General features: G+C 43.7%; 1 protein-coding gene across 3 annotated transcripts in view; it reads left to right on the top strand.

Moving 5' to 3' along the window:
• The window catches only part of adgrl1b (adhesion G protein-coupled receptor L1b), a 40,730-nt gene that overhangs the window by 14,213 nt on the left and 12,321 nt on the right, over positions 1-14,196 (top strand). For 2 of the 3 annotated variants that reach the window (XM_086033156.1, XM_086033153.1), the window contains exons 2-16: positions 4,174-4,293; positions 5,964-6,177; positions 6,565-6,674; positions 7,920-7,934; positions 9,593-9,800; positions 10,179-10,443; positions 10,531-10,870; positions 10,948-11,241; positions 11,710-11,813; positions 11,928-12,113; positions 12,234-12,272; positions 12,984-13,164; positions 13,254-13,376; positions 13,534-13,751; positions 13,838-14,011. In XM_086033156.1, coding sequence (XP_085889282.1) covers positions 4,224-4,293; positions 5,964-6,177; positions 6,565-6,674; positions 7,920-7,934; positions 9,593-9,800; positions 10,179-10,443; positions 10,531-10,870; positions 10,948-11,241; positions 11,710-11,813; positions 11,928-12,113; positions 12,234-12,272; positions 12,984-13,164; positions 13,254-13,376; positions 13,534-13,751; positions 13,838-14,011 — 2,541 coding nt within the window. In that variant the 5' untranslated portion in view covers positions 4,174-4,223. The remainder of the gene's footprint in view (positions 1-4,173; positions 4,294-5,963; positions 6,178-6,564; positions 6,675-7,919; positions 7,935-9,592; positions 9,801-10,178; positions 10,444-10,530; positions 10,871-10,947; positions 11,242-11,709; positions 11,814-11,927; positions 12,114-12,233; positions 12,273-12,983; positions 13,165-13,253; positions 13,377-13,533; positions 13,752-13,837; positions 14,012-14,196) is intronic. The other variant, XM_086033155.1, reaches the window with a different exon arrangement.

Genomic DNA, 14,196 nt, shown 5'->3' with positions numbered 1-14,196 from the left:
TTGAATACATGGTGTGGATATGGTTTTACTTTTGCATGGTTGAACTTGGAAATCGGATGTAATCTGTCTAATATTCCCTCAAGGGTTGGAAATACTGTGTGTGTCTGTGTGTGTGCGTTAGGTACACTTACTTGCTGTAGTCTGTGCATGTTGGACGTTTGTTAAGGAATGACCTAAATCTGTCTCCGGTCATTATCAAACAAGAGGTTGCAGAGGAGCACAAGTCACAAGTGAGCGCACACAACATGAGTACAGTCGTAACCTCCAGTATGTAGCCTCATCCCACAAACACATCTAACATGCTTTTGATTATTTTTTTTTCACACTGTAAATGTAAGACCAAATATAACCTTCCCCTGAAGCCAGTTCAACTTAAAGCAGATATAACCCCTAATCCTTCAAAAAACTTTTTTACACGAAAAACACAAACATTTTACACGATTGTCAGAAACACACACATACACTAGGAGTGGGCAATATGGCCCAAAAAATAGAATAAAATACTCAATTATATAAAAAAAAAAAATTCTACAAAAAAATACTGTAAATCTGCACTTGCTTCACAGAACAATTTTGGATGGACAGTGTTTCCGAACAACAGCTCTTTTTATTTTTTAAATGGTGTCATGCATTGTCTACAATATTCTACGTCAATATTTAACAACAAAGAATTTGAAATTATGTCCAGCCTGTATAAGGTGTCTCATTGACTTTTGGTGAATATTTTGTCCGCTAAATGTCTCCTTTTACTCCGTAGTGACAGGTATCATCACATTTTGAGGTGCAGTAAGTGCTGGTGTGCCGCTGCCAACTACAAGAGCAATCACAATGAGAAAAAGTGTTTAAGTAGAGTCCCTGTGAATATTTCTGACAATTTATTTCATCCAGTTTCTTCATAATGACAGATAGCAATAAAGTCTGATGTGGAGTATGCAAAGTTCTCCCATTTCTAGCTACTATAGTAGTCAGAATAAAATGATATATATACTGTGTACTGTATATATTTCATCGATGGTGATTTGTGCCACACTCTGGAATTTGTGGACGGTCATTAACACAGAGACACAGCATCTAGCATTGTTACAGCATATACATTGGAAGTGACACCAATGCAGCTGCGATCTTCGTCAGAACGTTTTCGAAATCGTCCAACACATACTACACATGAGATATAGTCGCAAACGTTGCAATGATGTGGAGTACGAGCACGGGAGGACTGAATGATAGACGACGAATATCGAATAACAGGCCAAGTTTTAGCCACTCTCATAAAGCAATCTAGGTGATAGCGCTAGTGATGTCACGCCAATATTTACTTGTTTTGTCAGTAGTACTGTGTCTGGTACCAGTTTTCTCATTTTTTTCGGAATTTATTGCACAGCTTTATGTTGTCTTGAGCGGTATGTGTTCTTTTGGAGTTGCCAGAGATGGGAAGTAATGAAGTACAAATACTTCATTACTGTGCTTTAGTAGTTTTTTTTTCCAGTACTTTGTAATTCACTGAGTATTTATTTTTTTAGAATACTATTTACTTTTATCCGTTATATTTTATCACTATTATCTGTACTTTTTACTCAATATATTTTCACGACAGGGTTGTTCCATTTGTTTTACATGATGCATGGCGATAAAAAAATAAATTACACCAATGTTTGTGGCTCCGCCAATCATATGAAGGGTTGCACCCGGTATTCTGCCAAAATGTCCTACCGGTGCGAAATTTCCTACCGGAGGCTGATTTCCTACCGGAGGCTGATTTGACAGCCTGTTCTGCCAAAACGTCCTAGCCAATTCGAAAATTCCTACCAGAGGATAATTTGACAGACAAAATACTGCTGTGCGCTTTCAGCTTGTTTTGTTTGGACGCATACTGGTAGAACTTAAAAAAATCCTTCAGAAAATACGCAAACAAGTAGGATGGCCTGACAATCGAATGAGACAATTGAGTGTGGTGTACATACACTGCGTGATGAATGCGGTCAACAGATCAACATGCTCAAAAGCTTCTACAAGAAAACACACAATTCTTAAAAGCTATGATGAAAAACACACGCCAACAGTATTTTTTAGGCAATGAAAAAGTCAAAATAGACTCAATAAAAACAAAATTAGTAAGTACTCACCATTTTTAACCGCACATATGACAAGTAGGACAAAAGTTACAAAATTCCCATGAAAGCACGTATTGGTTTTGTGTGCATGCCTGCGCAAGCACACTTGGCATTGGTAGGACGTCTCGACGGGTAGAAAGGAATTTCAGAACACCTGTCCCGGTCTTCCCAGCTCCTAGCCCTATCTCAAGCTATGATATCACCCGAGAAGATCTATGCTACCGCTACAGAAGATTATTTAATTGGAAGGTGAGAAGAAGTAAAATAATCAATGACGTGGAGTGTCTCGACGTTAAAAGTGTCAACAATATGGGCTCGACTCAGAACGAGCCAGCGCCAGCAAGTCAGTAGCTGGCTGATGCCCAGCCATGGCCTTATCTGAGAAAACATATCGAGGTAAAGCTAAATGATTACCCTTTCATTAGCTTGGCTCGGGTTAATGACGTTCGTTTCATACTGTTTGAATGAAACAGCAGTTCATTAATAAAAAGTTGATTTAATGAGGTGGGTCTACCTGCATAATATGTTCAGTGACGACCATTCGAATTTAATAGCCTTCAAATTATATAACAGGAGGAGGAAACATCCTGTAAAAATACGTTTTACTTTTACTCACAAAGTACATTTCAGAGCCTGTACTTTTTTACTTAATACATGAGTAATTCATTGAATCTGTACCGGTACTTTTACTTTTACCAAAGTCATTTTTTTTCTACGAGTAATTGTACTTTTACTCAAGTACAGAATGTCAATACTTTTCCCATCTCTGGGAGATGCAAAGTTTTCCTCATAATCCTTCATATGATTCATGGTCGAACAGATTTCCCGGTGATTCGCTCTTCACGGCGGCCGTTTTAGCACATCTTACATCATATTTCGACCGACATCAGTCTAGTCAACCCCGAATCATTTCCAGGCTAGGCGCATGGACTTACAACTTGTTATTAAATGACTCGCTCAGACGGGAGACTCCTCCATTTCCTCAGTTTGAAACAACGCCGTCTTCCACTCGGCTAGGCCCACCGAGTCACATGACTGAATCATGCCCGCTGATTGGTCGAATATAGACTTATCGTGTCCTCCTACTTTGCTGCCAATCAAAGGACCTGTTGTTTTTTTTCTTTTCGAGCCAGTGTTAATACTCCATCATTTAAAATGGCACACCAAGAAAGCAATGTTGACGATAATATCAATGACAGTAAATATCGCCCATACCTAACACACAGACACACACACATGCACACACAGAGTATATTATAGCAGCAGGCTGCACGATGCAGTTCAGCCTCAGTCTTCCTTCCATCAAGGTCTTGTGTTCAATTACTTTATGTTCAGTTCCTATTGAGCAGCCATCTTAGTCTTGTTCCTCATGCTCTACTGTGCATGCATCATGTGTGTTCTGTGCACTGTAACAGTCCACTGCAGCGCATCGCGCATTCACCTACATTCGGCTCCATTCAGCTGTGTAGGCCGCCACTCCTTTTTGGGGGGTGGGGGAGATTGTCTCTGCTGCATCATTTATGTAGGATTACTGAAAAGTGGCCTAATGTCTGGGTGTGTGTGTGTGTTTGTGAGTGATTTCAACAAGCCGCGTGTGGCTAGAAAGATTACGATTGTTTTGTGGGTCAGCGGCCAGTGTTGCTGCGAGGCTAACTACGGACTTTCAACACACATTCACACATATTTACTCTTAAAAATGCAGACGTACACAAACCCAGCATGTCTCTTTGCTCTCTCTCTCTCTCTCTCTCGCTCTCTCCCACCATCGCTCCCTCCTTCCCCAGACTGCACTGGGCTGTCACCATGGTAACAGCAGATTGAGAGACTTTGCTGCTCGATTGCTCAATTGTTATCTCGGTTTCTCTCGTGCTCTCCTCTCTGTCTGTCTGTTATTCCGCCTCCTCCCATCTGCTGCATTTCACACATGTGTCCAACTGTGTCATTCAACATCCATCCAGCAAGTGCAAAGATGCCAGCGCACACACATGATTATTATGCACAGAGGGAGCGGGTGCAGCGCTTCACTCCGCATGGCTCACCTTTACCTCTGCTTCCTCCCCAGGCTCTCCTAACGCGGCTGGTGGTGTGACGACCGAACTCTTCCTTCCCGGCATGGCGGTGTCATTGTGCTTCTTGGGCGTGTGCGTGCTCACTTTGACTCATGTCACCCCCTCCAGTCAAGGTAAGCCTCACACCCGCCCCAAGCAAGTATTATGTCAAGATGTTGACACCTGGGAAAACTGAGAAGTGTAGCAAAAAATACCAATGGACCCAGCGCACAGTGTATGTCAGAGGTTGTAAATCATCATGGCGAGCGCCCCAAAACCAAGGAAAAGCCGTCTTTGCAAAGTTTTTGAAAGACAGTGACCTACATAAACACAAAACTATGAACACATTTGAAGCATGGCCAAAGGGAGTGTTTTAAAACCGCCTGGAGCTGCGCCTTAATAAGGCATCAGTCATTCAGCACCATGGAGAGTTACGACACACGGGCAGCATACTGATCACTCCGCCATCGTGTGCTCGCTTTAATCCTCGTTCGGCGACGACCTTTTCATGTGTACACGCCACTCTGTTTGATGTGAACAGCAGATTTAGGTAATACTAATGGGATTTTCTCCAATAACCCGGGTTTAGATGGGTTAATATGCCTCTTCGTATGTAATGAGGTCAGAAACTGAAAATCGTACTGCTGGCGTTCATATTTTCTTTTCTGCATGAAGTTTCGAGTGATTGCATTAATTATAATTCTGAAACTTAGTATACGGGGCAGTTTTTTTTAAAAATAAATACGGTATATATTTTGATAATTTATTTAGTGTTTGTTCTTAAATGTATGATGTTTTAAACAATGGTGTTCTGTTGGATGACTTCGGACAAGCTACCATGAATGGCGAATGGTACCTTACCATAATGCAGGATGAAATTTAGCCAATTAGAAGTGCTTGAGACAATGCTGACGATTTGATTTTCATGCAAGAAGGGGCCCTTCTACATTCGCTATTGGTCTTCATGAATGGCTGAATGCCCCCCCAGGAGATGGATGGGTCATCACGCCCATATAAGAATGGCCAGCCTGGAGTCCCAATTTAATACCTTATTGTGTTATTATGTGCCCTGTGATTGGCTGGCGACCAGTCAAGGGTGTACACTATTTCCCGACCAAAGTTAGCAGGCATAGGTTTCCAGATCATCCTAACGAAGAAAATAGATGGCTGGATGGACTTTTTATTTGCAGACTTTTTTTCTTTCTGGTTAAAGCGCCAACTGGACCAAACCAAACACTTTGGAAGAAGCTGAAGGGTGACTATGGGATGTACACACTGTATACGTGTGTTTGTCTGTGTATTTATACACAGTATATTATTTATGCCATACAAAACATTCTAAACTTGTCTTTTATAATATATTTTGGCAAAATATTGATGTTCTAAATTTATGGTTATTTGTAATAGTTATTTTTTAGAATAAGCCCCAAAAGGTCAGTTTTTTGCAATATCACCCCACCCAAATGCAAAGCATCTCTATTTTTTTTTTTTTTTTAGGTTTTTACTTTTGTCCAAAACATGAAGAAAATTCACTTGTCTTTTGTTTATCATTTTTATGAAGCCAAAACAATGCACAAATCGGGGCTTATCCTTTCTTTACTTTTCTGTAAAGCCAAATGTCCCAATCGGAAGTAGAACAATTTAAAAGCGGGATAGCACTTGCAATGTGTGTAAATGTAAATGTGATAGTAACCACATTCGATCAACGGGTATCTTTTCCAATGAAGTGCCTTGTTAAAATAATTGTATTTTCTTCTCCTTTCCACCCTCACTGTTACATCTCCAATCATCCCCCCTTGGTCAGCCATGTCCCGGGCCGCCATGCCATTCGGATTGTTGCGCAGGGAACTGGCGTGTGAGGGCTACCCCATTGAACTGCGCTGCCCAGGAAGCGATGTGGTGATGGTGGAGACCGCCAACTATGGACGCACCGATGACAAGATTTGTGACGCCGAGCCTTTCCAGATGGAGAACACGCAGTGTTACCTTCCAGATGCACTGAAGATTATGGCTCAGAGGTGTGTGTGTGTGTGTGCGTGTGTGTGCTTAGTCCACTAGTTTGTGTCTTTCATAAAAGATGCAAATCGCTTTGTCGCTATGAGTGGATACAGATAAATCAATGGGAGCATCTGCTGTTTGCAACATACTCCTGACCAAACCTGTCTTAGACGAAACATTACACCGGGCAAATGTTTTTGTTGTGCGATTGTGTGCGTGCAAGTGCAATAATCACTCCGGCTAAATCTGGCTGCACCATTAGCTGTGTACTCAGCAGCGTTTTCCTCGAAGAACAAATCAATATTCGGGGTGAGGAGACAAACGGACAGCCCTTTGCTTCCCCTTTCCTGTAAATTAATCACGCTCGTTCTTTCTCTTCCCACTTTGTCCATCACTGCGTTGTGCAGGTGTAACAACAGGACGCAGTGTGTGGTGGTGGCAGGTGTGGACGTTTTCCCAGACCCTTGTCCTGGAACATACAAATACCTGGAGATCCAGTACGAGTGTGTCCCCTACAGTGAGTATGCATTTGTATATATGTATGTGTCAATATATATATATATATATATATATATATATATATATATATATATATATATGTATGTATATGTATATGTATGTTTATATTTATATGTATGTTTATATTTATATATGTATATATATGAAAAAAAAAAAAAATAAATATATATATATATATATATATATATATATATATATATATATATATATATATATATATATATATATACTATCAAACTATCATACACAATGCCCATAAACAAAGAGTAGCATGACTATATTAACATGTTTTTGATGATATATGGCACACAAAGATTCACCATATGTGCAAAAGTATTGGAACACCTGTCCATTACACATATTAAAAGGAAAAATGTAACAAAGTTTGGGGAGTTTGGTACTCCCCATTGGAGCGAAAACCTCAAAGATGGCTCACAATTTCTATTAGAGTTCGGCACAGAAGTGTTTTTTTTTCAGTCCAGTCAACTGGAACTGGACGCATAGCAATGTCCAAAATGTCTTGGTGAGATGAATGAATATTCGGGAAAAATTGATGAGTGGCTCCCAAGCCCTAATTGTGTAGTTAATTGATTAAGATATGTGTCTGAATACTTTTCGTTCATGTGGTGTAATACTTTTTGATCAAGACATATTTCACAGATTTTTATAACCTCTTGTATCCCTGAGACGCTTTCTCTCCTCAGAGAGGGTGTGTGCGTGCTTGAAATACAAACAGAAAGTTGAAGGAACAAACTAGAGAACTGTATTTGCATACTGTATTGTCTCCTGTGTGTGTGTGTGTGTGTGTGGGTGTGCGTGCGCGAATGTGTGTGTGCGCGCGGGAGGGGGGCACATGTGCATCTGCGTGTGCATGTGTGCGTGTGTTTTCTTTTCCAGAGTCACACTAAGCCCAGGAGTTGCTCTCTTTTCTCCACAGGAGTTGAACTAAGGGATTGAGCGAAGGGGAGGAGGAGGAGGAGGAGGAGGAGGTGGTGGGGGCGGGGTGGGTGGCGAGGGAGGGGAAAAGTGGTGATGAAGAGATGTGGAGCGAAGGGGCTGGTTTTGGGTATGAAAATGTTTGTGAGAATGGCACTCATAATCTGTGCAATTCTTTCTTTACTTTCTTTTTTCTTCTCTGTCTTTCTCTCTTGCTTGCATTCTTGCTTCTTTCATTTCTTCTTTTCTTTCCCCCTCTGATTTCTCTTTCTTTCTCTCCCTCTTTTTTTTCCCTATGCTTGAGTAGAAGTGGACCAAAAAGGTAAAGACAATACATTGTAGCATCTTGATCTCCTTACCCACCCACGCCCCGATTTCTCTCTTCCTTCTCTCTTACCATTTCTCTCTCTTCCTCCTACCCTAGGACGTTGTTTGTAGTCATGCTGGATGTTGCCTCCCCCCTCTTTTTTCATTTTCTCCTCTGTTCTTTTTTTCCCCCATCCCTCGTTGTATGGAAATCTGTGCTTTTATCCAATTTGATACAGGTTCTGCACAAATACTCGATCCTTTTTCTCTCTTTTCTACTCTTTTTGCTCTTTCTGTCCTGGTTGATCTCATTGCACACATAGACAGCTCAACACCTGCCCTCTTTCTTTCTTTCTTTCTTTCTTTTTTCTTTCTTTCTTTCTTTTTTCCTTTCTTTCTTCCTTTCTTTTTTCTTTCTTTTTTCTTTCTTTCTCTCTTTCTTTCTTTCTTTCTTTCTTTCTTTTTTTCTTTAATTCTTTCTTTCTCTCTTTTCCTTCTTTCTTTCATTCTTTCTTTCTTTCTTTCTTTGATACTGTCCTTCCTCCCGTTCTTTCTTCATACCTGCCTTCCTTCTATCCATTATTTGCACTTTTCCTTAATTTATTCCCTTCTACCCATCTTCTTTCCTCCCCCTCTTTCTTTCTTTGACTCCTCTCTTCCTTCCAATCTTCCTTCCTTCCTTCTTTCTTTCTTTCCTCCCGCACGTCCTTCCTTCCTTTCTTCCTCCCATCCCTCCTTGCTTCCACTCTTCCTTAATTTGTTCCTTTGTGGACCTATCTTCTTTCCTCCCTTCCTTCCTTCTATCTTTCTTTCCTTCCTTACTTCCTTCCTTCCATCCTCTTTATGCTTACTTTCCCTTTTCTTCCCCTAGGCAGAGCCCCTTATTTATCTTCATAGGAAAAATAAGACCAAATGTGTGTGATAGGTCTGGATGTGTGCTTATCAAGCACAGCTAATATATTTGTGCGTGTGCGTGTGTGTGTGTGTGTGCGCGCGTGTGTGTATGTGTGTATGCATGCCTTCTTGCATGCCAGCGTGAGACTGTACAGTAAACCTATGTGTCCATATATTTATTTTTTCACATGTGGGTGGACCAATCTTTGTGTTCGCTGTAAACTAACCTGCCCTCTCATTCACTTCAAGGCAAAATGTAGCCCCGCCCTGTGCGCCCCTGATTCTACCTCACACTGCACTAATCGACACACCCACGCACCTATAACATATTCACACAACTTTCATTGCAGTGTCCCCTGTTATATTACTCACCATACAAATATGCACACACACACATACAGCACACGGACGCACCACACACACAGACGCACGCACGCACGCACGCACGCACGCACGCACGCACACGCCCAAACAAACATGCTCACTTTTACGTCTCGTCTCTTGCTTGCCTTTTGACATCAGCACAGGTGTTTTAAAGCCCTCTGTGTCTCCTCTTCTTTTTCTTTCTTGAATCTCATTGCATCAACTGCATCTGGCTCAATCCAATTTTCATGCATTGATCCATTTCCGCCCACAATCTTTCCTCTCCCTCTCTCTCTCTTTGTCTCTCTGTCGCGCTCTCTTTCTCTCTATCTGTCTGTCTCTCTCTCTCACCATCATCCATCCGTATCTTCTGTCCTCTCTCTCACATCCTTCTTTCTGACAACTCCCATCTCACAGTTTTCGTCTGTCCCGGATCACTGCTCAGCATCCAGCCACCTTCCTCTCAGCTGGAGGCAGAACATCAGTCAGGGGCATGGTGTAAGGATCCTTTGCAGGCTGGCGACAGACTATACGTCATGCCATGGACACCATACAGGACCGAGGTGCTTTATGAATATGCTTCCTGGGACGACTACCGGCAGAACCGCGTCACCACTACCTATAAGTGAGTGTGCAGCTCTTGCATTTAAGTGAATATTTGCTTTTCTTCCTCTAATGTTCTTACCCAGATGCTTGTGTTACAGTCAATTTAAAGTTGTGGCTTGGAGACCCACTTTTATGATTTGTCTTTAATTATAAATACAATGTAACTCTGTCTGTAGTCTATTTAAAAGTAGACATGGAATTTGAGGCTGAAATAATGCCACGTTTTTGGCGGGGTAAAAGTACATATAATAAAATATCCATGTAAAAATAAAGTCAAAGTAGTTTTTGAGTCTTTTAACCTGCAAACTAAAATCAATCAAATCGTCTTTTATTGGAGGGATGCGCGCCCCTTATTGTTGTGTAAAAGAACAACATGTGTTTTTCTCCCCAACCGTAGACTGCCAAGTCGTGTAGACGGTACTGGTTTTGTGGTGTATGACGGCGCCGTGTTCTATAACAAGGAGCGAACGCGCAACTTGGTCAAGTACGACCTGCGGACACGCATCAAGAGTGGCGAGGCGGTGGTGGTCAATGCCAACTACCACGACACGTCACCTTACCGCTGGGGAGGGAAGTCAGACATCGATCTGGCGGTGGATGAGAACGGCCTCTGGGTGATCTACTCCACCGAAGCCAATAACGGACGCATTGTGGTCAGCCAGGTAACACAGATCACATGGGCAAATTTGACAAGATGCAGCAACGTGCAGAGTTTTCCCTCACCTTTCCGACTCTTCCCTGTTCTCCAGGTGAACCCGTACACCCTGCGCTTCGAGGGCACGTGGGCCACAGGCTTTGACAAACGTGGGGCGAGCAACGCCTTCATGGCCTGTGGTGTGCTCTATGCGGTGCGCTCAGTCTTCCAGGATGACGAGGGCCAGGCGGATGGCCGTGCGGGCAATGACATGGTGGTTTACGCCTATGACACCAGCCGCGGGCAGGAGCTGCCCATTCAGATACCCTTTCCCAATCCCTACCAGTACATCTCGTCCATCGACTACAACCCGAGAGACAACCAGCTGTACGTGTGGAATAACTATTATGTTCTAAGATACCCACTTCAGTTCACGCCGCCACCGCCAACGAAAGGTCTGTTGATGTCGAACCTGGCTTGGTGTAACTTTGAGGAGTCTACAGACCTGAAGGAAAGTTTTGTGTCTCGACAGGTCCCCTTTCCTCCCTGATGACAACCGTCCGCTCTTACACAGCTACAGTTGCGCTGACTCCCGTACGGCCATCAGCCTCCCACCCAGTAGGCGTCATCAACCGAGGCCCCTTCGACCAGAGGCCAATAACGGCCATGGTCCCCCTAACGCCCCGCCCCCCTTTGCGTGTCCCCTTGGCCCCAGGGGGCCCTGGTCAAGTGGGTGGATGTGAAGGAAGAGTGGCCAGAGGGGTACAGTGGCCGCCCACTCTGAAAGGGGAGACGGTGGAGAGGCCCTGCCCCAAAGGCTCACTCGGTAAGCCAGACGTGTGTATGTGTGTGTTTGTTCAATCCTGTCAGCCTTTTCTTACGTGTGTGTGTGTGTGTGTGTGTGTGTGTGTGTGTATCTTGTTTCGCTTTGAAATGTAGTCACATGCCCTCTCTTTGAACCCCCCTTCACATGACAGAGAAGAAACCGTAGTTATACTTTTTACAGTCACGGTCCGTCAACTCTTCCTCTCGATGTGCATCTGTCTTCCTCGGTGCTGCTCTGCCCCAGAGGAAATGAGGACATTTTGTCTGTTGCACATTGTGCCTCCTAATCCTGTTTCATAGCTAGATTTAGGAGCCGAATTAAATTGAGGAATAATTTCCCATCATAAATGAGGTGACCTAGTTGCATCTCATTTGCAGACCTGTAAACCAATAAGATGGACTTTAATTATTCGGTCATGTGACTCACCCTTCTTGAACGTCTGTATCTGTGTCTTGTCTTGTTCTGCAGGTATCGCGTCCTATGAGTGCATGATGTCGCCAGTTAGCTGGAGCTCCCGAGGTCCTGACCTCTCTAACTGTACCTCTCCCTGGGTCAGCCAGATTGCACAAAAGGTCAGTTACATATGCACACACCTCGCACAAATGGCCCGAATCCCCCTAAGACGCAACTTCCACTTTAAATGTCGAAAATAAATCGTGATTCTGAACACTGCTACCTTCCTCCAGATTAAAAGTGGAGAGAATGCAGCAAACATCGCTGGGGAACTGGTCAACCTAACCCGGGGACGGATCTATGCTGGCGATGTCAGCATGTCTGTAAAATTAATTGAACAGTTACTGGACATCTTGGACTCCCAGCTTCAAGCCTTGAGACCAGCCAATAAAGAGTCTGCGGCACGCAATTACAATAAGGTGAATTGCTCCTCAAATTCATGCTTGTGTGTACTTGACCTTCTACAGAAAAGGGGAACCAAATGTCAGTGCTGATATTTGGATATTTCTAACACAGATGTTTGTTTTCTGTCTTTGTAGCTGCAGAAAAGGGAACGCACATGCAGGGCTTATGTGCAGGTAAGCAACGCACGGAGGGATAGACGATTGATGGACGGACAAATGGATGGATGATTATTGGACGGATGAACCGACGACTCACAGATGGACAGACAGCTGGGTAGATGGATGAGGAAAAGGGGATAATGAATGGACAGACGGAAGGACGTAAGATGGACAGATGATAGATGGATGTATGACAGAACTAGAAACAGATGGACGGGTGACACAGGCAAGACAGATGATGGACAGAGGGAATGAGAATGGACTGACTGGTGGTGGATAATGCACAGATGGACAGATGATTGAAGGTCATAATGATTGATGATATATCGATGGATTGACAGTTACTGAAGATGAACAGGAGGATGGCGTCAGGAATGATTGAGAGATGATGGATAGGCAGATGAATAGATGAACGATGGCTAAATAAAAAATAATTGGAGGATAGTTGCTAATTGATATACGAATGGATGAACGTCTAGAATGGATCGACGTAGGGCGGTCGGATGATAGGCTGCAAGATGGAAGAATGGATGGATGGACAGGCAATGGATTGACGGATAAAAAGATGAGAAACAGAAATGCCAGACAGTCAGTGGATGGAATGCGGCATGGTGGAAGAATGGATGGATGGACGGACAGATGGATTCGTGGATAAAAGGACAGAGGGAAGGATGAACAGGTGAATGGACACACAAACAGAATGTAATGTACCTTTCTCCTTGTCAGGCTGTGGTTCAAACAGTCGATAACTTGTTGGGTCCGGAGGCTCTGGTGTCTTGGGCTGACATGAGCGGCCCTGACCAGTCTCGCTCTGCCTCACTCCTGCTGGATGCGGTAGAGAAAGGAGCGTTCTTATTGGCTAACAACCTCTATGAAGGTCGATTCAGTGACAGAGCCCCCAACGTTGGTACGGTGTCGCTCTCTTTCCGAGCACTTAATATCGCGCAATTTTAAAACGAGCTTCTCACCCGGACCTTTCTGTATGTGTGCAATTAGATCTGGAGGTGTACGTGCTAAACACAGAGGCGGACATACAGGACCTAACGTTCCCGCACTCCTACGACAGCGACAGCATCCTGCAGATCTCAGCTGTGGCCCTGCAGCAGTACAGCAATAATGGTATGTAGCACACTCATCTCAATATTTAAATCTGCGGATAAACCGCAATTACAACTGTTAATGGATTGTGGACTTAATGGTTTGATAACTGGAATACACAATCAATTATAACCTATACAGATAGGCCTATAAATAGCTTCCTTCCTCCACTGTACAGGCCAAGTGAAGTTGGTCCTCTCCCTGTATAAGAACTTGGGTACCTTCCTGACCACCCAGAACTCCACCTTGCGGCTCGGACTTGGACTTGGACAGGGGTCAGAGGTCAGGCGCAGGAGCCTGGTGGTCAACTCTCACGTCATCTCTGCTTCTGTGCACAGAGGCTCCAACAGAGTGTTCCTCTCTGAGCCCGTGGTCTTCACTCTCAGGCACCTGCAGGTCTGCTGGGAAATGCGACTTCCACAAGAAAGGTTCCTGATGATATTCATCGACACTTACGAGGCGGTTTTGTGTCGTGTCCGCAGCTGGACGACCACTTCGGTCCCAACTGCTCTTTCTGGAACGCCTCAGGGGTCTCTGGGAGCGGCAGGTGGTCCACACAGGGATGCCGCCTGTTACATACCAACAATACGCACACAACTTGCGCCTGTAACCACCTGTCCAGCTATGCTGTACTCATGACGTACCAGCAACCAGCTGTAAGTAAACATTCGAGTCCAGAAACTTGCATTCGCTGTGTTCGTTTGTACAAAACATGACATTGAAAGGCTGACAAAAAAAACCCACGTGTCTTCACACTTCCACAATTGTGTACAAGGCTTCCGATGTTCCGGCCTCTTTGTTCTGCACTGAATACATGCTAATCTTGCCGCAGGATGATTGG

Source organism: Filicampus tigris, chromosome 6, assembly GCF_054856515.1.
Source record: "Filicampus tigris isolate MCC_2025a chromosome 6, RoL_Ftig_1.0, whole genome shotgun sequence".
Taxonomy (NCBI): Eukaryota; Metazoa; Chordata; class Actinopteri; order Syngnathiformes; family Syngnathidae; genus Filicampus; species Filicampus tigris.
The sequence above is the reverse complement of the archived record's forward strand: the minus strand, read 5'-3'. Positions and strand labels throughout refer to the sequence as shown.